Source organism: Ochotona curzoniae, unplaced genomic scaffold (genome assembly GCF_017591425.1).
Source record: "Ochotona curzoniae isolate NIBS_2020 unplaced genomic scaffold, NIBS_Ocur_1.0 contig_1, whole genome shotgun sequence".
NCBI classification, from domain to species: Eukaryota; Metazoa; Chordata; class Mammalia; order Lagomorpha; family Ochotonidae; genus Ochotona; species Ochotona curzoniae.
This window is the reverse complement of record NW_024464918.1, coordinates 17281598-17306918: the sequence shown is the minus strand read 5'-3', so window position 1 is coordinate 17306918 and position 25321 is coordinate 17281598. Positions and strand designations below refer to the sequence as shown.

The 25321-nt window shown below is 49.9% G+C and overlaps 1 protein-coding gene across 2 annotated transcripts in view; it reads left to right on the top strand.

Moving 5' to 3' along the window:
* The first annotated feature begins 1835 nt into the window (after positions 1-1835).
* Positions 1836-25321, top strand: part of GALNT10 (polypeptide N-acetylgalactosaminyltransferase 10) — a 217435-nt gene continuing 193949 nt past the window's right edge. The window contains exon 1 of one of the 2 annotated variants that reach the window (XM_040993361.1): positions 1836-2142. In XM_040993361.1, the coding sequence (XP_040849295.1) occupies positions 1975-2142 (168 nt within the window). In that variant the 5' untranslated portion in view covers positions 1836-1974. The remainder of the gene's footprint in view (positions 2143-25321) is intronic. The other variant, XM_040993412.1, reaches the window with a different exon arrangement.

The following is a 25321-nucleotide window of genomic DNA, read 5'->3' as shown; positions in this document are numbered from 1 at the left end:
AAGGAAGTCAGTGTAGCTGGAGCACAGTGAAGAAGGGGAGAGGTCTAATTGCCAGATGACCCCGAGGCGTCCTGTCAGCTTCCTTGCAGCAAACACTGGCAGGTGGGGAAACCACTGCGGGGATTTGAGCAGAGGAGTCACAAAGGAACCTCTGTCAAAACAGCACCGCTGTGGTTGCTGGCTGCTTCGATGGGAGTCTCATTTGCAAATGGGTGTAAGCCAAGCACCCACCTGCCAGAGTAACTGGGAGCAAGAAGCGAGTCGGTCGGCTCACCCATTGCCTGTAAGGCACTATTCAGTGAAAGGTAATGATTGACAGAAATCCCAAAAGACTTGGCAGTCCCTCTCCCCTGACCCCGGGCGCGGGGAGGAGGGGGTGTAGTTTTGTGGAGGCGGTGGCAGCAGTGCAGCTAGACACGGAGGGCTGAACAAGATTTCCAAGGATGGGGAGCCGGGAAGGAACTGCACCGTGGAAGGTACACAAAGGGGAACAAAAAAAGCTTGCAAATCAGGCCGGACGAAGTGGGGGGGCTCCCAGGAGTGTGGAAGCCTGGAAAACAGTACATCAGAAAACGGAACCCTTTGGATCAGCCTGGGGCTGGCAGAACAGGGAAGAGGAGGGTGCCCAGGGCGCAGCTCCAGGGCTTGGGGGCGGCGCTTGCAAAAGCTGCGAATCCCCAAAGGACGTGTGAGTACGGAGAGAGGTGGCAGAAAGGAAGGCAACCAAGGGGATGCAGCGTCCCAGTCCCTTCTCCAGCAGGGAGGAGGCAGTTCAGTGATGAGCACTGGGCGCTCACGGAGGAGCCACAGGCTTCGCTGGGGTAATTCCAACTCCGAGGGCCAGAGCCCTTCCGGGCCCTTCGTGCTTATCCACCATATTCACATCCTTTTGCTTCGTCTGGTGCTACCACGTGTTAAACGTTTCAGCTCCCACACTTGTGCACTGGGGGTCTGCACGTGTTCCCCTTCCTGGAGCCTGGCACCGCGTCTGCTCCGCATGGAGAAGACACTCGCTGATGGTTTGCTGAGTGGCCAAACGCGAGGCATGGGTGCCAAGGGTCCAGACGCACACATAGGGCAGTCAGGCATCCCAGCTTCGAAGGGGGTGCACTTGTGAGAGAAAAAATTCTGTAGGAAGGCTCTAGTCGCCTCCCCTTTCCGTCCCTCGGGTTTGCCGGGACCGCCCGGTGGTGCGCGGGCGTTCACACCTAACCCCAGGGGTCTCAGAGAACAAGGCAACCTGGGCCGCACCGCTGCAGCTCCATTCCACAGCTGGGAATACCGAGTCCCGGGGTCGAAGACCAGGAGAGTGAGAAGCGGCAGCTCCGGGGGCTGCAAAGCGCGGGGTGTGCGCCCAGCTCCAGCACTATTTGCAGAACCCCAGGGAGTCCGCCAACTCTGGGCTACGGGGGGGCCCCCTAATAGAGGCGGCCCAGCTGGACGCAGAGGTCCCGGGGCGCTCCGGAGTAGCGCGGGAACGCACCCCGCCCACCATTTGCCCAGCTCGCACCAGTTAGCGCCCAACTCCCCAACTCCCCGACTTTCGCGAAGCTCCCGCGGGCGGGGCGGCCGCCGAGGAGCGGGCCGCACCATCGCGACCGAGAGGGGGCCGCGACGTGGCCCCGGACGCCGGCGCGCGAGGAGCCGGCCGCTACCCCGCGCGAGCCGGGCCGAGGCCGCCCGCGCCCGGCGCCCCGCAGCCCACCGCGGGGAGGGCGGCGCGCGGCGAGCGGTCCCGCGGGGCCAGGGGCCGGCGGCCGCGGCGTGACCTCCCTGCGGCGGCGACGCGGTGGCGACGCCCGGCTCCCCGGGCCGGCGAGCGGCGGAAGTGCCGCGGAGTTGGAGCGGGGCCGGCGCCGCGGCCGCTTCTCCTGTTGGCCGAGCTGCTGCCGCCGCCGGGCGGACTGGCGGACGCGTGGAGCCGGGGGTCGGCGCGGCGGGGCCGGCGGGGCGAGGCGGGGCTCACCGGCCCGGATGAGGCGGAAGGAGAAACGGCTCCTGCAGGCGGTGGCGCTGGCGCTGGCGGCCCTGGTCCTGCTGCCCAACGTGGGGCTCTGGGCGCTTTACCGCGAGCGGCAGCCCGACGGCACCCCCGGGGGACCCGGGGCGGCGGAGGCAGCGGCAGCCCCGGCGGCGGGACAGGTGAGTGCCCAGTTTAATGTGGGTGTGAGAACACCTCACCACTAATTCCCTACCAGCCCAGCGGTGCCTTCGCCCTCGCCTGTCTTCTCTCCTCAGAGCCAGCTCCGGAAGACTCTGCTCTTGCCATTTTTCAGATGGGAACGCTGAGGCTCAGAGAAGGACAAGGGGCTTGCCGGAGATCCCGCGCCAGTCAGAACAGAGCCGGCGCTCGAAGCCAGGAGCCCGGTACTCTGGCGGGAGCTCGCTCAGCATCAGCCGCCGGCCTCGTGCGTGTCCCCAGCCCGTATTCCCTGACTTATTCCAGCATCTTTAAGAGGCTCCTGCCTGCGTCCCTGTCTCTCAGAGTGGCTTCTCCTGCCTGTGGGAATGGAGACTCTGGTCCTCCTGCTTCGTTGTTTCCCACCTGCTGATCCTGGCGGTCCCAGCTCAAGGCAGCCCCATGCCTACTTAGCCATCCCTGACCACAGGCAGATCCCTCGGCCGCCTGGCTTGTTTGGCTCCCTCCTCTTCCTGCCCAGCCTTGTTTCTTTCTCAGATTCTGTGGGTTCCTTGGAGGATGTGTATCTCAGGCTCCTGTCTGCCACAGCTTCCTTCAGAGGACTCCTGCGGGGAGGGGTGTGTGTTGGTTGATGAGCTCTCTGTCTTTGAGTGACTTGCTTGCTTTCTGTGTCCTTCTGAGAATCCAGAGAGTAGAGGTTCCGTGGGTGGACACCCAAATGTCTCCAGAGAGTAGTGGTGCCCCATGCGTTGAGTAAACTTGTCCAGTTGACTAGATATGGTGTTTTTTGCAACTGAAGCTAATCAGTGTCTTGTGTGTTTGAGAGAGAGAGAGCGAGCCAGCGCTTGCAAGCTCTGTCACATCACTGCTACCCTCCAGCCTCGGCTCAGCAGATGCTCGAGAGCATGGGCATGCCTGAGCTGTTCCACGCAGCGAGAGACATCACAGATGTTCTTATGGGACTTCCCTGTTCCCATGGGAAGTGGATAATTTGTGCAACGAGGTCAGATGGACAGTTGGCTGGCCTCAAGGGCGCGGACTGACTTTCTGAGGCTGCATCCATGCTTTTCCCTTCTCTTGCCAGTGTCAGGCTGCTGCCTGGGCAGCCTGGCATGGTGAGGATAGAGGGCTCTTTGCTGTAGGGCCAACCAGTCCAAGCTCTGCCAGACGCTCCTGTCATTGTTGCAAACTGTCCTGGAAAGGCCGCTTGATCTTTCTGCTTGATCTTACTATTCAGGAGCTAAGACCTGGCTCCTGTTTTAAACCCCTTGGTTCAAGCCCTGACAGCCACAAATTCTGTGTCTATATGGGGTTTTTTTTTCCTCCAGGAAACCCCTTCCTCACCTCCTCCCTGATACCAGCACCAGGGTGAGGAGGCCAGGGTGCTGTTACTAGCTCAGCTGTTAGCTTACTCTGTGCATCCTTGGTCAGCAGCCCTCTCACTGTCTGAGTTTTACTTTGTCTATCTGTAAAATGTGATTACAACTTCAAGTGTTCTGTGATACAGCCAGTGAACCTGTGAGGAATCTGGGGACAGCTTCTTTCTCCTTTCTGGAGGCAGGATTCCCTCAGCTCGTCTCTCTTTGGGGTCTGGGTTCCACACAGGACATAACCCAGGCCAAGAAGGAAATTTCCTGCCCAAATCCAGGGTCTCCTTTGGAATAGCTGTAGCCAGTGCTTGAATAACTTGACATTCCACCTCTGCCTGGAGAAAGCACTTGTATTTGATTTGCTGTACATCCCAGACATCCTGATTTTTGTTTTCCATAGACTTTGATGTGTAGAGGGAAGATCAAGGTTAAGTACCAATTCGGCCTGAGATTTCACAGTTAATTACTCAGTTGTGCAAAAGGGTAAAAATGGAGTAAGGCACTCCTTTTAGGTGAGAGAGAGACACACACACACACAGACAGACAGACAGGCAGCAGTTGGGTGCTGCTTACCCCTTACAGAAATGGATAGATAGACCCATCTGGGAAGGTCTTGTTCCTGTTCATGGCATTTGCTCAGGAACCAGAGTTCCTGAGGGAGAGTGGTGTGTGTGTGTGTGTATTTGGTGGGCAGTTGCCAACTGATTGTCCTTGCATTACAGACGATCTCTTTGCCTCCTGAGAGCAGCTGACTGGAGCTGTTTCCCCAATGATAAGCTCTTGTAGGTGCCGCAGGGACTCGGCATTCATGTGCTGCCTTTTGGGGACACTCTGCCAAATTCCAACATAGCTCCTTTGTGTTCCACTCCTCCACAGATGCAGAGCTCTGGGCTTGGGCCCTGGTCGCTGGTTTGAACGTCAGCTGGCCTGGAGGGAAGCGAATGACCTCTCTGAGCCCTAGGGTTCTGTCCCTCATCCAAGTGAGCTAGAATGTGTGCATGTAGTACAGCGGCAGGCTGCTCTCTGAGAAGTCTGCCATGTTGTGGAGCACACAGTGCTGTTTCCACAGGGCTGACTGGATCTGGGCTGATCCTATCACTCTTGTCATTGCCGAGTGTCCTCTCAGAGCACATGAAGGTCCTTCTGGGAGCGGAAGACTGCAGGGGTAGTGAAGGGAAGTATGATGGGGACTTTTTGCAAGTGACTGGTAGGTTTCTGGTGGGGTTAGAAGATTCCCCAGGAACAGAAGACCTGCTGTCTGAACACTCCTCTCTCCTTGTCTCTCCACTGGACTTAGGACTAGGGAGTCACACATGAAGAACAGCCACATCGTCTGCTCGGTTGTGAGTCTCTATGTCTGTTGTGCCAGCACCTTCTGGGCTGTGCCTGTGGCGCTGGGCAGGACAGCTGGTCTGTGAACCACGTAGAGTTCTTCCCAGGGCTCACTGCTCATCTGGTAAGGCAGCTGATTTCTCAGAAACTGCACAGACCAAGCATAAAAGCCAGTCTTGAAGCCATCTTCCTGTCCATTCAGGGTTCGCTCTCTTTTCTGGCTCTAGTCTGCCTAGCATCTTAGTTTTAATTGTAGTCTGTTTCATATCCCAGGCTTGGGAACTGAGTATTGAAAAACCAGTGTTGGGAAACCAGATGCAGCCCCTCCCCGTTTCTGAGCTGTAGTCTCATGTGAGCAATGACTTCACTGGATAATAGCATCCGTGAACTACAAGTTGGTGGCATAATGGAATACCAATGACTTTAATTGCCAAGTGTCAGGAGTTTGTCTCTTGTCGGAGCTGAACTTTATTCCTGGAACATCCAGAAATCGATACTTTTCTCTTTCCCCTCTTTCCATCTTCTTGATAGCAGAGCCTCACACACTCAAAGAGTTAAGAACTGTAGACTGTAGCCCTAGAATGATTTATGTAGTTTTACTCAGAATGGCTGATATCCTTTAGATTGTGGATCACTTCTTTGCATGCCCATATGATATCTGAGGCCATCAGGAAGTGGTGGAAGGCTGTTGGTTTACTCTGGAAAATCCAGTTTTCTATTCAGCCTGGCCTTGCTGTTTTCCAAGGAGCCCTGCAGGGAAAGGCCTGACTTTCCATTCTCTCTGCTACTCTAAGCTCACTGTGCAACCTCAGTGAAGTGGTTTGACCTCTCTGAGCCTTGCATTCTTATATTCAAAGCAAGGCTTAGATTCAGGCGGGGATAAGGCAAATTGTATTGTAGTGGTGCTTCCCAGCCCATGGCCTGGGCAGGCTTTGCTAATCTATTTCTTTCCCACTAAGCCTGACTTGACCTCAGATTGTTTCTCAGCACTGCTCCTCAAGCAGAGTTAATTACTTGCTGAGGCTGGCTTGAGATATAGGCAGTGGTTGCTTTGTTAGAGCTTTTCCAACTCTACTGTCTGGGGATCTGTGAATTTGTTTGGAAGCACACTTTGGAAACATCTGGACACAGGTTTTTGTACCTACCTTATGATGAGGCCACAACTTGTGAATGAGTTCATTTTGCTTCCTTCTCTCAGGCTGCAGCCTGAGGAGTGTAAGCCCTTAATCTCTTGGCCCCAGTGACAATAACAGATAATGGAATCAGGGATGAGAAAGCAAAGGCCTATTGAAAAGATAGCCATCTAGCTTGCTAATCGTACCTTGTCCACTGTTGGCTCTGACACAGAGATGGCATCAGGATCTCATGACTGTGTAAAAAGCACCTGTAGGTACACTTGGCAGCTGCAAGTATGTCTCCTGCAAGCTGAACGATCCTGATGATGTTTATACTGGCTGTTGTGTTTTGCATAGATGCAGCCCTCTGCATCAGATATATATGTCAGAGCCAGGAAGGGAAGGACATAAGAACTGCTGTCCTCATGTCCAGTGGAGTGGGGAAAGGAAGTGGCCTGCACCTGTCTTGGTGTCCTGTCATTAAGAAGTACATCAGGACCTTCCTCCCTGTTCCTTTTCCCCAAAGAATCATGATATGGGAACCCTGTCTTCCTCTAGCACATGACACCAGGTTTGGCACCTGGAAGACATTCGGAACGTTTGGTGAGTAGTTGAAATGGATTAGAAACAGGCAGAGGGGCTTTGGAAGTTTTGTAGTCCAGCCCCTCTTTTTTGCAAGTGTGAAAATTGAGGCCCAGAAAAGGGGAAATCAGTTCACTGCATTCTGAAGTGATAATTGCAGACTGAATCAAAGTCATCTCCATGTTCTAGCTCTATTTCACAGTGAAGGTTTCTTTTTCTATCAATATACTGGTGTTTGATCCTTTGGTATCGTTATTTCCCCGTGGGTCAAGGTTATCACCTCAAGTTTTGAAAGGGCCAATACTTTTTTGATTTTTTTTTTTAAAAGTAGTGTTACAGAGATCTTCCATCTCCTGGTTCACTCCCCAAACGGCCACAGTGGCCAAAGCTGGGCTGTTCCAAAGCCAGGAATCAGGACCTTCTTCTGGGTCTTGCACATGGGTGCAGGCACCCAAGTACTTGAGCCGTTATCCTCTGCTCTCCCAGGCACATTAATAGGGAGCTGAAGCGGAAGCAGAGCAGCCAGGACGCAAACCGGCATCCATATGCAGCTGCTTTATCTGCTACACTATGGTGTCAGTGTCAGGGAGGCCAATACTTGAAGAGAGCAACTGTCTGCTGGAACCTACCTGACTTTCTTACAGATCCATGTTTCTAAGTTTTCCTCCAAAGTTTTGTTGTTTTAAAATAAGCAGAGAGGGAGAGAGAGAGAGAGAGATGGCCACAACAATTGGAGCTGGGCTAGTCCAAAGGCAGGAGACAGGAACCAGGAGCTTTTTCTCAGTCTCCCACATGGTTGTAGGGGCCTAAGGACTTGGGCTATCCTCAGCTTTCTCAGCAGTGAGCTGGATGGGAAGTGGAGCAGCTGGGACTCCAACGGGTGCCCATACAGGATGCAGGCACTGCACATGGCAATTTTACATGCTACGCCACAGTGCCAGCCCTGGTAGCAGTTTTTTTAGACCTCATATCCAAACCTAAGTCCTGGGTAAAACTGTAGTTTTTATGGGAAAAAAAAAAAAAAAAGGAAACATTTTTGCTGCAAACTTTAGCAAGATTTCCTGTGTTGCTGTTGATCCAATTTGAGTGTGGTGTGCCCTGAACCATTTACTGCTGCCAGAAGGTTATGCTGGGCAGACTGACTTGTCCCACCCTGGAGTCTGGGCAGAATTGGGCTATGCAGATGCTAAGAAGATGCTAAGAAGTTGGGGACCCCTGTGAGGAAGCCAAGAAAGATCCCTAGAGAAGAGGCCTTGCCCTGTGTACTCCGGAGTCCTGCTAACACTGGGCGCCAGGCAGCAGGCTCTCCCTGGGGCTCAGGTTTGGATGTCGCTCTGCTTCTCCCATTGCTTGTGGAACCTGCATTCTGGAGAGCTGGTGTTTTTCTTCAGCTCCCACCCCTTGGCAGAGCTGATTAACTGCAAGGGCCTTGTTTCTTGCTGGGAGGACCTTCAGTGCTGAGGTGGCCAGCTCCCCATGGAGCGTTCAGTTGAAAAGCCACTGAGAGCCCATGTCTTTGATTATCCTGGTTTTGCTGCTGCCTTCCTCTGCTCTGGAAGTCATCCTGTTAACTCCCTGCTCCACATCCTACACACACACTAAGTTCCTTGCAAATTTTGCTCAAGCTGGAAAAGAACTTCTGTCTCTTGAGCTTGCACTTCTTCTCCGCCTGGCCCTCTTAGCTGGAGGAGGCAGAGTGTTCATACTTTGGAAGCTGGAGGAAGCTAAACAGTTCCGCTTGCCATACTGGGTGGGTGTGTGTTTATGTGCGTGTAGCTTTCTCTCCATGTGTCTCTCTTCTCCCTCTCTTATCTTTGGATGGTTCCTGTCTGCTGCCCTCTGCTGAACATAGATAGGAGAGGGAAAGGAAAAAAGCAGGGCCATTTTTTCCCCCGCTTCCCTTTGGTTTTGAGAGAATTCAGAGCTTTAAGTGCTGAGTTTTTGTTCCTCTTTCTCGGGTCCTGGAAGCCACAACATAGAATGATCCTGGGTGCAGCCTTGGGTGAACTGATGTTGCTGTAAATGTTGAGGAGGATGTCAGTGATATTAATAGCAGGTACCATTGGATGTAGCCAGCATGTTGCTGAGCCCATCACTTGTACACCTTGTTAAATACTCGCGAATTGAAACAGGTTAGGAGTGAGTTAAGGAACTGAGGCTTACAGGAATGCAAGAAGCTGACCTAGGATGCTCAGCTGGCATAAGCCAATCCCTTAACTGGCACACACTGCCTCTGTGCTGTGAGATGCAGGACAGAGCACAGGACTCTCGCCCCTGAGCCCCCTCCTGTTAGGTTGCCCTGGGAGTCTGGCTAGCTGAGCAGAGAAGAGAGACCGTTACTCTAAGACTAAGTCTCTCAACTGAGGAGGAGCCTACAAGGTCACTTCAAGGTAGAAATATGACCTTGAAGAAGACCTTGTCCCACCCTGCTGAAATCCCAGTGGCAAAGCAATTCCCTGTTACTCTTAGTCTGAGACACTATAAGGTCTAGAGTGTATGTAGGGTCTAGAGTATAGGGCTCTAGCTTTGTAGCTACACTGATCCAAATGCCTGGGCGTGGAGAAGTCACTTTGTGTGCCTGGGATGGATTCTGGGTCTGTTAAAGGGAGTGACATTAACTATGTTAGGGTTTTTTCCCCCCCCCCCCCCCCCACCTAGTTCTGTCTCCTAGTTCTCTTCTTAAATATTTGCAGTGACCAGGGCCTTTAGGCCTAGAGTCAAGAAATTACTCCAGGTCTCCTATATGGGTAGCAGAAGCCCAAGTACTTGATCTTTATACCCCTGTGTCCCCCAAGGTTAGGCAGGAAATTGGATTCAGGAGACAGAGCTGGGAATTGATCCTTGGTACTGTGATGTGGGGAGTGGACGTCCTCAATGGTGTCTTACATTCCCCTGCCCAGGAATGGGTTTGGATTGTGTAGACTGTCTGCTGTGTCATGGTAGTCATTCTTTTGTCCACAGTGTTTGTTGACTGACTGAGGGCTGGATGGAGTGAAGGAGTGATGTGGTTGGTCCTCAGTTAAGTGCTGGCTGAGCGCAGGAAGCTTAGCATTGAGGAATGGGTTTTTAAACCAGCTTAAGGGAGTTTCAGAATCCCTAGGGAGACACCAGGTCTCACATGCGAGGGTGCGATTAGGCCTGGTTGGATTGGGCCCAGGATTCCTATTGTCAACCCAGCAGACGCACTCTCCCCTCCCACATCTCAGGTGCATACTCCACTCTTCCCAGCAGTGTTTCAGGATTGATTTCCCAGGAGTGCCTTATCTGCACCTTTCCCAGTTGCCAGCACCTGCAGGGGAGCTCTGTGCTTCCTGTTGGGAGTGGCTGCATCAGTGCCAGCAGATCAGGCCCAGAGTTGGGATCTCTATTGGGGCTACACTTTGGAATCGGTGCCATACAGGGTACTTCTCTTTGCTGGGGCAGCGGTGGCTGCTGCTGTGCCTGCTGCTCAGAATCCTCCCTGTGGGCAATCTCAGAAGGTCACTGGTCGGGTGGGACGCAGCTCCAGGTCGTATCCAGTTGTGGGCTGAGTCATCCTTGTTTGGGAGCCTTGTCTCTCTGCTGGCGACAGTGATCATCATATTTATTGAGCTCTTACTGCTTCCCTGGTGCTGTGCCTCTCTCATACCAGGTGGATGATGTAGCTTTTACTGTTGTCATTTTACAGATGGGAAAACTGAGGCTTGGGAAGGATAAGTCACTTCCTTGGGTCTGTGTAGGAAACAAGTGATGGGACTCACATCCTGATTTCAATTCTTAAGTGTGTTCCTGGTCTTTTCAGTGGGCTAGCCCTTGAATCTTCCCTGATGTCCTGGGGCCTCTGCTAAAAGGAAGAGGGCAGGGGTGGGGATAGCAGTGATGATGCCTTCCTAGCAGGTAGAGCATGGATGGGACTGGAGGGACTAGCCAGTGTTCCCACCTGTAGCTCCCACAGCCCCTGCCTGGGGGTGGCTGTCAGATCCCTCTGCAGGGGATGTGTTGCTTTCCCTCTCTTGTAGGGGTGCAGTCTTCCCCAAAAGAGTTAGCCTCTTGCTCTTTTCCCCAACTTAGGGCTGTTGCCTGTGGCTCTCCATTCTCCCCTGGCAGGGAAAGGAGGCAGTCCTGCCAGGGAACAATGGGGTACATTAAGAAGGCTGCCAGGTGTCAAGCCAGAGGTATGAAAGGGCCATTTGATTAGTTCTGACTGTCAGACCTTTGCTCTTTTGTGGTGGTGAGTGTAGCAATTAAAGGGGTAGGGGAACACCCCTGTGGATTTCCTCTCCCTGAGGCCTGTGTGGGCTGTCCTGAACTCTAACTTTGTAACTGTGCACTTTTCACCCCCTTCTGTTCTCTGCTTTTTCCCACGTTTGTCTCCCTCTTTGCTCCTGCTCCAGTTGTCTCTGTAAATAAACGGGAGGAGATGGATGACTGAAGACTCCAGATGCCTGCATCTGTTGGATCCAAGATTTCAGGAGATCATATCTTTCATCTTGTGCAGTCTCCCTTCACCTGTCCCTGCCCAGTGACGATATCCATCTTTTGCTTGAATGGCCTCAGAGATAGCAGGCTCACACCCGTTAGCTCATCAGTGTCCTAGATAACCTGCTATTGCTCTGGGTGATTAAGAGGATTTCTGGAGTACCCACGTTCATCTTTCAGGCTTCTCTCAAATCTTTGCTCTCCCAGAAATCTTCCATTAATACCTCCAGTTAGGAGTCATCTCTATGTCTTGGAAGATGCTGATAGAACATAATTTGTGCAGTGTTAGTGGCATGCCTGTGGCACTGCTATGTTCTGTCAGTTCCCAAAACAGAGGGAGCCTTCTTCCCAGGAGGAGAATGGATCCCAGAGAGCTGCCATGAGCTAGGAGGCCTCCTGCCTGCACAAGTGCCACACCCAAACTTGGCAGTGTGCGTCAGTAGATTTTAAACTTTATTTTAATTTGCAAGGCAGAGAGAAATCTTTACCTGTTGGTTCACTTCCCAGATGCTTGCAACAGCCAGGGATGGAGCAGATCAAAGCCAGGAGCTTGGAATTCAGTCTGTGTCTCCCATGTGGGTGGCAGTGACACAGCTCTTGGGGGAATCACTGCTACTTCCCAAGGTGTGCCTTAGTGGGAAACGCACTGGATCAGAAGCAGGTTAGCAGGATTCAAACCAGCCACCCTCATGTGGTATGTGGGAATCCCAAACAATGCCTCAAGCACTGTGCCATTTTCCCATCCTTGGCCCATGTGTTCTATATGATTTTTTAGTCCAGAGATGCTTCTAGGACTTGCAGGTCATGCTGTCTGTTGGTGTAGTGTGGAAGTGGTTACTGATACTACATAAATGATTGAATGTGCTGCGTTCCAATAAAATTTGGTTTGCAAAGACAAGCAGTAGGCTGATTGGGCAGGCCCTGGTTAACTAACACCTGTTCTAGTCTCTTTCTAGTGGAAGAATCTGTGTTTCTAAAACAAGAGCCCTCGAGTAGGAGCCACCTTCAGTTGGGGACTCAGCAGTGCCTAGGTTTTCATGTAGATAAGTTGTGTTCACTGAGGGGACATGTTAGGATCTTCCCCACTGTTGATATTCACTGAAGATGAGTTCTTTGGATGCTGTGTCACCTCCACCTGTATGGTGGAACCCAGTCTACCTGTTCCCTTGCACCTTTTCGCTGGCTTGTTGTGTCTCACTTGGATTCCTGACCCGGTCTTCCCTGCTGCATTCTGAGGCCACAGTCTGTTTTTTGCACACTGCCAGTGTGCAACATCAGAGGTTCCTTTCACTTTCTTCAGCTTCCCATGACCTTGCCACTGCTGCACTGAAATCATGTACAGTTCAACCTCTGCCTCGTCTGTCCCTGGCCTGCCCTCAGACTCACTTTCTTCCTCTTCCCTTCACTGACCACACTGCTGGCTTTCTTACACCGTTACACACGCGACTCCCTCTCCCCCCGGCACCTGTGCACGTGGGTCTGCCTAGATGGCACTTCCCAGGGATCACTGCATAACTGATGCTTCCTCATGTTTCAGGTCTTGACTGTAGTGTTTCCTCTTCCAAGGAGCCTTCCTTGAACCTGTCATCCAAGCTCCCTCTCCCCTAATCACCTTGTGACATGCCTAACTGTGAATGACCTGCATAGCAGCCCCACACCATTGGCAGTCACCTCACTTATATTCTTACTTGTTTGTTTTTCTGCTGCAGTAGATCCTAAGATGAGGGTAAGAGCCATATTTGTCTTATGGACTACTGTGTTCATAGTGTTGGGGGCACATGGTAGCTACTCAGTAGATATTTGTGAACAAGTCATTCACTGGAATGTCTGTGTCCCCAAGTACTGTCCAGGTGGGACTCTGTTACCCTGTGTTTATTTGGACACTGTTCTGTTTTTAGTTTGGGAGAACCTGCCTGCACTCATCCTATAGGGGCTGCCTTCTCATGGCTTGGGAAGAAGCACCCTGTTCCGTGTGGTTGAACTCACTGAACCTCCGAGATGTTTGCTCCCCAGGGCATCTGCTAGAGGGTTGTTGCCCAGAGCTTGAGGGGGTGCTTTCTTACTGTTCCTCAGTTCTGCCCATCAGCAGCAGTTCCTGCCCATCAGTCCCCATGACTTCCTTAGGGTCCCTGGATGAGGATCCGTCCAGTCTTCTCCCTCTAATCCTTGGAATATGAATGGCAGCTTCTCTGGGATTCTGATTTTCCTCTTGCTTCTATGAGTTTGGACCTCCAGGAATATGGTGTTTGATGGGGGTGGATTTTGAAGCTTCAGGCTTTTTACGGGACCACAGTTCCCATGAAGTGAGTCAGGGGATTCTTATAGTTAAACTATGTACCCCAAAAGGATACATTACTGTCCTTAGCTCTAGTATTTCTTAACATGACCTCGTTTGGCAATACAGCGTATTGTAGCTGATTAAAAATAAGGTCATATTGAGGTAGGAGGTACCATTAAACCTATGTGAGTGACTTGGGGACAGAGCTGTGGGCAGGAAGGAAGCCTTGAAATACAGATGCAGGAATTGAGTGGTGCTGCCGTTAGCCAGGGATCACCTGTGACTTCTGGAAGCTGCATGGGACAAGGAAGCATCCTTTCCGGCAGGATGGGGTCAGGGTCCCTGTCAGCTCCTTGATTTTGAACTTAAAGCCTCTCAGACTGTGAGACGATCCATTTCTGCTGTTCAAGGTCACCCAGTTTGTGGAACTTTTTAATTACAGCCCTAGGAAATGAATCCATGGGCCATTTCCATTTTGTCAGCGATGTTTCTCTGAGTGTGAATGAGGGGATTTGATTTGCACCTGTACAGAGCAAAAAGTAGTGAGCTTAACTTTTCCAGATACTTCTCTTCCTTTCTTTTCTTTTCTTTTTTTTTTTTAAGAATTATTTAGTATTTCTTTTCCTCTAAAAGGCATAGAGAGGGAAAGAGGGAGAAAGAAAAAGAGAGCAAATCTCTGCTGGTTTGCTCCCCAAATGTTCACAACTGCAAAAATGGAACCAGCCAAAGCCAGGAACCCAGAATTCCATCTGGGTTTCCCACATGGGTGGCAGAGGCCAAAATACTTGAACCATCATTTGCTTTTTAAGGTGCATTAGCAAGAAGGTGGCCTGGAAGCAGAGGTGCTAAGACTCAGATTGGCACTCTCATATGGGATGTGGGTGTTCCGAATGCTATCTTATTCCACTGCACCACAGCACATGCTTGGCCAATACCTTTCCTAAACTGTATTACCTCTTATTATTTTTTCCCCCTGAATTCCAACTTTTTACCCCAAATCGATTTTGGGGCTTCCTTTACTATAAATACTAAAAAGAACCACTGCCTTCAGAGCTGTTAGTGTGAAAGGGGGATGAGGATAAGTTCGCTGCACCCTAGTACACAAGGCAGAACACTTATACTGTGGGAGGGGATTAGGCTGAAATAGGAGAGCCTGTTCCAGCCAGAGCTGCTGAAACCTCAAGGGTCTGTTAGAGAGGAGCCGCAGAGGGGAGATGGAGCTAATCCCGGAGCCTCAGGTTGCTGGGCTCAGGGGACTGGACTGGAGGAGGCCACAAGGGTTGTCCTGGACAACTTGCTGGGAGGCATGCCTCAGCAAGGGAGCTCTGGCAACTCCAGAGCAATGGAGGCAAGGAGACCAGTTTGCAAGCTGTTAGAGCTGAGAGAATGAATCCATTCATTCATCCTCTGTGCCTGGCTGTGGTCCAGACACAACTCGGTTGTGGGGCCACCAAGGTGCATAACTTGCAGCTTCTGAGCGTTAGATGCTTGTAAGTACTGTGGCAGGCTGGTTGGGCCAGACCTAGTGTTCAGCATTATCCTCATTCCTGATCTGCCCAGCCACCCAACAGTGTGTGTTATAATTCTCCCCACTTAATAGACAAGGGTGCAAAGCATCAGGGAGGGAAAATGTTTCATCCAAAGTCACACATATGGTCACTGAGGGAACTGTGGTTAGCCTTAGTGTCCCAAGCCTTAGCCCTGGGCTCCACACATCACACAGGTCAGAATTCAGGGCAATCTGCCTCTGGGAGCAGTGGGTGCAGGTTACCTGGGAGCATGTAGGAGAGCCACTGTGCCCTGAGTGGCAGGGATGCTGGGAATGGAAAGGCTTTCTGAAGGTGGGACTTCTGACCCTAACCTTTCCAAGGGGAACTGGATGGTTTAACCATGATGGGAGAAAACGGAGTTGGGTGGGGAACGGGGGAATTCCAGATGGAGCAGGAACAGCACTTTCCAGCCCATGGTGTGCCCAGTCCCCCAAGTTCAGAGTTGTTGGCTCTAAAAAGTAAAGGCAAAACTGGGGCTTTGGAGAGGCTGGGGCCAGGTCTTTGAGCTGGACTTTCACCCTCTGATTCCCAAGAGCAAGAAGGGCTTTGGGAGAGGAATCACGAGACCAGATTTGCTTTCTCAAGGGTTCTGGAGTTTGAGAGTTAAAGAGACCCAGAGGGTCATTTTGTCAACCACTGTGAGCTGTATGTACCCAGGTCAGGTGAGGCAGAGGTGCTCCAGGACAAGCTCCAAGCATGAGACTTGACCTGGATGGCCCAATGTGCTATGTGGCTGGCACTGGGTCTGCAGCTTTCCCTCAGTCAACATATCAGTTGTTCAGCAGTTAGCAACTGAATACTGAATGTGCTCCAGGCTGGCTGTCTGCTAAACACATGACAGTTCAAGAGGAAAGGACAGGTCTTTGCCCTTGAGGACCAGCTGGACTGTGAGACAGATAACTCTGAGGCAGAGGGCGCCATGCTGTCGATGGAGGACACATAGTCTCCTCCTAGCCGGGCTCTTTGCTGTCCTTCCTCACCCCATCCCCATCCAGCTATCCTGCTACTCTGCCAGCTATCCCCTCCCTGCTTCATTTCTACCTTTTCAGAGGCCACCAGAATGCCTGAATTTAAAATCCCAGCTCTGCCTCTTATTCACTGTGTGATTTAGGGAGAGTTTCTTAATCTGTGTTTTCTCATTCCCTTGATTAGACATGGGCATGCTTTGTAGGTGAGTTCCCAGGACTCAGCAAGGTCACCCTCACAAGGCACCTGCAGTAACATCAGACATTTAGTGAGTGTCATTTAGATGCCGTTACTCTTACAGATCCAAATCTGGCCTGACCCCTGCATTATGCATAATTTAGAATATGGAATTCTTGAATCTTCATCATAGAGAGAGAAATCACAGCCATGTGAACCCAGAAGTGTTCTGTAAAGAATATTAATTGCAGTAGGAGATAGAGTAAGGAAAGAGTGGTCGGTAAGAAGTAGAAAGGGAGAGTGGAGGAACAACAGGAACAGGAGCACCCACAGGGCTGAAGTGGCATCTGTGGAGCATCTCACCCCCAAAGCTGAGATGGGGTACCCAGGGATGAGAGCCCAAGCCAAGATCCTGACTTTGTTGGGGAGTACACAACTGCAGGAGCCAGGCAGTGAAGCTGGACATGAGGAGCTGGACACGCTACAGGTGCTACCAGCTTGCCTGCTGGAGGTACACACCACGTTGGTAAAGGCCCTTCTGGCACAGGACATTTGGCCTAGCAATTAGGACAGCGGTTAAGATGCCTGTGTTCTGTATCAGAGGGCCTGGATGTGAGTCCAGGCTCCACTCCCAGTTCCAGCTTTCTGCTAATGTACATCCTGGGAGATAGTGGTGATGCTGTGGTTAGTTGGGTCCCCACCACCCACATGGGAATCTGGATTGAATTCTCAGATCCCAGCTTCAGTCTCAGCCATTGCAGGCATTTGAGAAATGAATCAGCAGATAGGAGGACTCTCGCTCTGTGTGTGTGTGTGTGTGTGTGTGTGTGTGTGTGTCTCTCCTGTCCTTAAAAAAAAAAAAAAAAAAAGCAACAAACAACAGCAGAAACAAAAACACAGAAAGTCCTTCCAGAGTCTGTCCCTTGGCTTCTAACTACTGTTGACATATTCACTGGCGAAGAAGATGAGCTGAAGGGCCCAGAACCATGTCTGCACAACAAGCAGCAAAACTGGGTTTCTTGCTGAGAGCTTATCTTATCAGTTAGGGCTGCTTCCGCAGAATACCACAGACTAGATGGTTCAAACAGCAAACACTTGCTGCTAACAGTTACTGAGGCCGTGAGTGTGAGGCCACAGTTCTCGGCTGTAGCTGTCTGTGATTTACAGATGGTTGCTCTCTTGCTGTATCTTCTGGCAGAGAGCAGAGATAGGAAACAGGTCCTTGTGTCTCTTAATCCCATCTGGAAAGACTCCACCCTCACACTAGGAATTTCTTTGATTAGGATCACCCTCCCAAGGCCCCTCCTCCTAATCCCATCACATTGAGGGGTTAGGAGTTCAACATGTGAGTCTTAGGAGGCACAGACAAAATCTGTCTGGCTTGGCCTTGTTAGTTGAGCATGTACACTGTGTAATAGAGTGGCCCTGAGGGCTCTATGGTAACTCCCTGTGCTCAAGCTCAGTATCTTCTGTAGTTAAAGTGTATGCATTCACACCAAGTGGATAAAGACTGGAACTAGCTTCATGTCTATCCAGGTCAGCCTTTGTCACTATATGAGTTGTCATAAAAAATTGTTAAGAGCTTTTCTGAAATTGGAGCTAGAGGATGGGTTGCCCTGTGTTTTCACTGTTTATTCCTGCAGCAGTTAGGAGAATCTTTTTGTTTTTTTTCAGTTAATTAATTAGTTTATTTTATGATACAAAGGCTCTGGCATTTTCCCTAGGAGGATCTTTTGGAAATGTAATCAATGCCGCTGGCTCTCCTGAGAAGCCTTTGGTGGTATCCTGCTCTTGGAGAAAGACTCTGTTCCACCCCAGGCTCCCTCCTTCATTGTCCTCCAGCCACACTGACATCGACCAGGCTGTGTGTCCCACCACAGATCAGTTGCACAGATTTTTGCTGCATGGAGTGCACACACATGTATACACACATCATTTTGCAGCTGACTCTGTGTCACTCTTTAAATTTCAGCTGGAATATCTGTTTCGAGGGAGCTTTCAACCCCTTTCCTGGTGCTCATCCCACTGGGGATTCTTTTCTTTAAAGCATGTGTTCTGGTTTGTGATTACAAAAACTTAGAGTTCATGCTATTATTAGTTGAGTGATATGTCTCTTTGGTAAAAGATGTGTGTTCGGGACTGTGGCTGGATGTCTTTTCCTACCCACTGTTTTGTCCCTAGTTTCTCTATATCATGCCTGGCAGGTGTCATATTTGATGAGTGATGAAAGGAGTCAAGCATCTTGGCTTGGATCCCAAACCAGAAATGCAAATTAGCCATAAAGAACATGATTGAAGGGCTCGGCTCTGTAGCCCAGTGGCTAAAAGCCCTCTGGGACCCCATATGGGCATCGGTTCATGTCCCAGCTGTTCTACTTCCCATCCAGCTCCCCGCTTGTGACCTGGGAGAGCAGTTGAGGATGGCCCAAAGCCTTGGCACCCTGCACACACATGGGAGACCCAGGGGAGGCTTCTGGCTCCTGGCTTCAGATCAGTTCAGCTCCAGCCATTATGGACAGTTGGGGAGTGAACCAGTGGACGAAAGATCTTTCTCTGTGATTCTTTTTCTCTATAAGTCTGCCTTTATGATAAAAATAAATAAAACCTAAAAAAAAAAAAAGGAATGTGATTGAAACAATTGGCCAGATTTGGATATGGCCTGTAGATAATATGTCATTGTTAAAAATCTTGATTTCTGTGTCCTCATTCTTACAAAACATAGGCTGAGGAATTTAGGGCTCAAGTGTTGTTGTGTCCTTAACTTTCTCTCAGATGGCTCAGGAAGCATCTTGAGATGTAGGCAGGTAATGGATAGGGAGAGGAAGTAATAAAACAGATGGGTAGGGCCCGGTGCGATGGCACAGTGGTTGAGGTCCTCGCCTTGCAAGCCCAGGATCCCATATGGGCACCGGTTCTAATCCCGGCAGCCCCGCTTCCCTTCCAGCTCCCTGCCTGTGGCCCGGGAAAGCAGTCGAGGACGGCCCAAAGCTTTGGGACCCTGCACCCGCGTGGGAGACCCGGAAGAGGCTCCTGGCTTCGGATCAGCATAGCATCGACTGTTGCGCTCACTTGGGGAGTGAATCATCGGATGGAAGATCTTCCTCTCTGTCTCTCCTCTCTGTATATCCGCCTTTCCAATGAAAAAATAATAAAAAATAAATCTTAAAAAAAAAAAAACAGATGGGGAGAGGGACCCAGCACAGTGGTTTAACGGCTTTGAATGTGCCAGGATTCCAAATGGGCACCGATTCTAATCCTGGCAACCCCGCTTCCCATCCAGCTTCCTGCTTGTGGCCTGGGAAAGCAGTCGAGGACAGTCCAAAGCCTTGGGGCCCTGCATCCACATGGGATACCTGGAAGAAGCTGCTGGTTCCTGGCTTTGGATCGGCTCAGCTCGAGCCATTGCAATCACTTGGGGAGTGAATCATCAGACAAAAGATCTTCCTCTCTGTCTTTCCTCCTCTCTGTATATCTGATTTTGAAATAGAAATGAATAAATCTTAAAACAAACAGACAGATGGGGATAAAGGTCACAATCTACGTGGGTGAAAGCTATGCCAGGGTTCTTTGTACTGTTCTTTAGTCTTTTCTGTAAACTTGAAATTATTCCATAATAAACAGTTTTTAAGAATTCATTGAATAAAAATTAATAAGCAGAATGGAAGGGAATGCTTGGAGAAGGAGGAGGAGGAATCTTAAAATGCAAAGAGCCCACAGGGGAACTTGAGAGGAGGGCTGTGTCTGGGAAGGAGCCTGGGATTGGGGGCCAGGCAGGGAGAAGATCATAGCCGCTCTGTGGAGCCAGCCTCCTCTGGACTTTCTCCATCCATTTTCCCTATCTCCTCCCTGAAGGGATTTTAGAGCAAAACCCTAATCACATGAGGCCAGCCTTTCTTAGGTCTTCACTCTTATTTATTCATCAAGTATGTGGATCGTTCTTTCTGCCCTAAAACTGTGACTTTCCTGTGGTTGCTTATTCTTAAATTTACCATGTTTTCTGTTTCAATTATTTGTTGCTGCATAACACATTCTACAAAAATATGAGGCTTCATCTAGCAAGCATTGATTATGTCATAGCCTCTGTGGGCCAAGAAGCCAAATTTGGCTGGATAGTTTTGGTTCAGGGTGTTTCATGAGGTTGCAGTCAAGTTCTCAGCCCAACTGCGGGCAGTTGGAGTATCAGCAAGGGCTGGGCAGCCCACCTCCAAGAGGGCTGAATTCCTGTGGGCATCTATGCTGGTGAGGATGCTGTAACATGCTCGAGTGTTCGCTACGGGACAGGGAGAGGAGGGAGCCCCAATTCTTTCTATGACCTAGACTCTGAAATTGTATATAACTGGGGTGATTAATTTTAATTGGAATTGAGTCACTTAAATGCAGCCTGTTTGCAAAGAAAGAATTCATCCCCATTGAAGGGAGAAGGGTGAAAGAACTGGTGGATCTTTTAAAACCACCACAGGGGCGAGAGTTATGGCTTAGCAAGTTAAGTCTCCACCTGTAATACCCAGCATCCATATAGGCTCCTATTTGAGATCTGGCTGCTCTACTTCTAATCTAACTTTCTGTTAATACACCTGGGAAAGCATTGGTGGATGGTAGATGGCTCAAGTGCCTGCGCCCCTATCTGTTAGACCAAAAGAATCTCCAGGCTCCTGGCTTTGGCCTGAACCAGTGAATATAAGATCTGTCTCTTTTGCTATCTCCCACCCTCTCTGCCTCCCACTCATCTTTGCCAAGGATCCAAGTCACAGCTCTCTACCTGCCCTCCCAAAGATTCCATCTATTAGGAAAATAAGATATGCTCTGAAATGAACCATGGGAACCAAGATCTTCTAAGGCAGAGTGCCTGGGAGAGTTCTGGCAAAGGAGAATCCAAAGGGATGATACAGAGGAAGGCCTCAGGAGGAGCTGACACCTGTCTTTGTGGATGAGCAACTTCCCCTGGGTTCCTGACCATGATTGTTGACACTGTCGTACGGCAGTAATAGCATGATGGTAGCCCCTGAGCATTTTCTCACTGCTAGGTGGTAGGCCAGGATGAATTGCCTCGTGGCACATTTCCATTTGTGAGTCGCATCCCTTGGACCTGTTCAGTGGGGCCATCTGGAGGTTGCCAGTTCTGCACCTGGGTCACAGGCCTGGGCTGAAGTTCCATTCTCCTTTAGAGCCATAAGCAAGTGACTTTAACCGCTCCATGCCTCAGTTTCCTGCTCATCTGTGATGTGCATGTAAAACTGTTTTGTGTTAAGCATGAGTTATTTGCTTTTGTTAGCTCTCACACATAGCCGTGATGTCCTCAAATTCTTCACATTCTTTTATAAGGGTCAAGATGAGAGAAGCCATTGGTACCACAGCCGCCTGCGCTTCTTAGGTGGGGATTAAGAGTTTCAAATGAAAGACAACATGTCCCTGTTGAACATTCAGCAGACCTTAAATGACAGTCCTGTCCTTCCCAGTTTCTGTGGGTTTTATTTGCATGGGACTCTGAAGTCTCTAAGGGCTGCCTGCTTGTCCCCTTTTCTGCATGGGTCCAGATAATGGCTGAGCTGGAGTTTTTGAAGCTGAACGTACGTGAGTTGGCAGCTTCCTTTGCCAGTGCTTTTCCCTGTCGATGAGCAAGTCGGGATGTTAAATTTGTGCTTCATGTTCCTGAGCCAGTTACTAAACCTGTCAGGGCCACAAAGGCCTCTTTTGCAGGAGGAGATTGGCAACTGTCCCTTCAGAGCTCTTCATCAAAAGGGGGCCAAAGAGGCGTGTTTTGGAAAGCACCCCACCCTAGTTGAGGTTCCGAACCTTCCTTCCCAGCCAGTCATCTGAACAATGTGGCTTCCACTAACAGTGAGAATACAGAAAGGTTTGGCAGTGGGAGTAACTCCTCCCTTCCCACTGTCACCCACAGCCAATTTGCCAAAGTATCTTTGAGAAAAATCTGTTGTGATCTGAATTCTGAGGATCAAAATAGATTCCAAAGAAAATAAAAAACCAGGTGGTTCTCCTTTTAAAAATGCAAACCTGATAAGCAACCCAGGGGCATATACCTTCTAGAATTAATCTTTTTCCCTTTCTAATGAACTGACATTTGCTGCCTGTGCAGGCTCCTTGCAGCCCCAAGCAGCGTGTCATTGACTGTGATCTCAGAAGCGCCACACTCACCACCATGAGGATGGCAGCGCCAACTCAGGGAAGAAGTGAGAGCCTCCTCCCTTTCATTCACTTACTTCAGACTAAAATTTTTCCTATTTTAAACTCAAAAGACTAACTCATCTGTTTTTTTTTTTTTTAACTGGTTTGGCTATGCATGAACCATTTTTTCCCTCTTACCTGATTGTACATGTTGATGTACTCATTACACATGGAGGTTATGAGTAAGTCTTCCCAAATCATCTTGGGGTGCAACGTGATGGCAGGGGATTGGGGCACTGCCTGTGCGGGAGGGTCAGTTGCAGTTTTTCACTTACATTGTCATGTTATTTAACTGTGCCTCTCCAGAGACAAAATGATGAAAGTAGGAGGAGAAGGGAAGTGGGAGCTCTCACAGTTACTGCTCTGCTGTCACAGCTAGGCTAGGCATGCCTGTCCCACCTCTGCAGTGGAAATGATAGCCATCAAGGTTGGATCACAGGGCCTGGGCAGCAAGTGCCCGAGTACACACAGTGGGAAGAGCTTTGTAAATTCCATGGCACGCTGCTAGACCCGTGATACAGTTACACATATGTGTCACTTGTGCGATTGCAAAACATTTTGAAAAGCTTCTTTTACTTTTAGAGACTGAGTTTGGGTTTGAAGGGACCGCGTGGCACCATCCAGTACCACATCACACTCTTGGGGCCCCCTCTGTGGCTGCCTGCCAAGGTGTCTCCTAGGTCCAGCTCAGATAGCTCCTGGATGTGGACGTCACCACCCCTCCTTTCCCTTTGTCCCACCCACCACTCCAGCCTTCTCATTCCTCTATACTCAGATGATGCACTGACTTATTTCCTTTTCTCTAAGATTGACAGCACCAGAAAACACAGTTACCATCAAAAACGTATTTGCAAGCCGAGGCTGTTAATGCACACAGCTGCCACACAAACCTTTGCCCATCTTCAGCACTTGTGCATCATTTGTAGAGCTAGTGTCCTCTGGTTGACCAGAAGTACTGAATGTTTAGGGCTGGAGGACTTGGAAGGCATTCTGAGCCTTGAATCAACTTTCTCTTTACAGCTTGTTTCTCTGTAGTGGGAAGAGGAGAGCCCATGTCCTCTGCCACTGGGTGCTTCATGCTGTCTGTGCGAGATGTGGTGAAAGAGAGGAGGGCATCACGGTCAGAGCCCTCGGAGGTCATCCTGGCCACCACTTCACAGTGTCTGCAACTCCTCATAGCTGCTTCTGTGCTCACAGTTTCTGTCCTGCATTTTAGATTCCATGAACTCTTGTTCAGAACGTAAGAAAAATGTTATAAGAGACTTAGAGATGTTATAGACTGAATTTTTACATGTCCAAAGTTACTGGCTTACTCTTCCATCATCCATGTCATTAAAGATAATCCTGAGATTATAGGGCAGGCAGTGTTTTTGTCTTTATATTAAAGATTTAATTTATTACTATTGGAAAGGAAGATCTACAGAGAGAAGAGACAGAGAGAAAAAAGTCCTCTTATTTGTTCACTTCCCAGATTGCTGCAACAGCTAGAACCAAGCCAGTCTGAAGCCAGGAGCTTCTTGCAAGTCTCCCACATGAGTCCAAGGTCCCAAGGCTTTGGGCCATCCTCCAGTGCCTTCTAAGGTCACAGATAGGGAGCTGGATGGGAAGTGGAATAGCTGGGGACACAAACCGGCATCTACTTGCAAGTGGAGGATTAGCCAGTTGAACCATTGTGTGGGTCTCAGTGGGTTTTATTTATTTATTTATTTATTTATTTATTTATTTAAATATTTATTGGAAAGTCAGATATACAGAGAGGAAGATCTTTCATCCGTTGATTCATTCCCCAAGTGGCTGCAATGCCTGGAGCTGCGCTGATCTGAAACCAGGAGCCCAGAGCCTCTTCTGGGTCTCCCACTTGGGTGCAGGGTCCCAAGGCTTTGGACTGTCCTCAACTGCTTTTCCAGGCCACAAGCAGGGAGCTGGATGAGAAGCAGGGCTGCTAGGATTAAAACCAGCATCCATATGGGATCCTGGCACGTGCAAAGCAAGGACTTAAGCCACTAGGCTACCGTGATAATCCCCCCAGTGTTGTTTTAAACAACATGTTAGTTATTCATCAGGTGTAGTCTCCATTAAATCGAAAGATTTTCTCTATATCAGACAACTGAAGCAAAATAGAGGAACTATGTCCTCTACTCTTTGTCTCTAATTTACAAGTCCAAATTCTTGCTTATCAAACTGACCCCATTGGGGCTGGCTTTGTGTTGTGATGTGTTCAGCCACTGCTTACAAGGATCCCATATTGGAGAATTTTGATCCAGTTTCCTTTTATGCTAGGAAGGCAGGAGAAAATGGAGCAGGTATTTGGGCTCCTGGATAGAATTCCTGGCTTCTACCTTCAGCCTAGCCTACCTCCCCCCCCCCCCCCCCCCACCTGGCCCGTCCCCGCCTGGCTGCTACAGCCATTTGAGAAGTACATTCATAGACGGGATCTCTCTTTCTCTGTCTTTCAGGTAAAGCTCTTTTAAAAATTAAAACAAGTATGCATACAAAACAGGATCTCATGTTTTTAGGACCTCATTTTCTTGATTGGGTAGTTTTATAATGAATAAGTGTTACTACCTTGAGAATGCGGCTTCTTGGTCTTCCAGAAAGAAAGACTTCTCTTTCTTTGAAAACCAGCAGCCTTTCTGAGAAGGGGGCAGCCCTCAGCAGTTGGGAAAGCTCCTCTGGTCCCTCAGTGCGCGTTAAGTGGTACCCCAGGACGAATGTACAACAGCGTGCTGTTTGCACTGGAGACCTCCCTGTTGGCAGCTACTATTATATTTTCGTGTTCACATCCCAGCAATTGCATTCTGCTTGTGAGTAGACCCTGCGGATTTTCCCTTCCTGCCTGGATAGCGTGGCCCTCTGAAAGAAGTTTCTGCTGTAGTTTCTAGGGAAGGAAATTCACCCCTTTGCCTCACCCCAGGTCGTCCTGTTTTAATTATAAGAGCATTACCTTTTACTTCCTGTTCAATATGTGTCCCATGTGCTCAGAGGCTTGTTGGGCAGTTTGCCCATAAAAATCACTCCGGCAGCTATCGAACGCCTAGGATGATAAATAAATCATCCCTCAGCCTCCCATCAGCCCTGCTCCCCTCCTCACCCTCGACTGGATGTCTTCCCTGCCCTCTTGTCCGTCTGTCTGCACCTTTCCGTCCCTCTCCCTGCCATCCCTGCATTCTC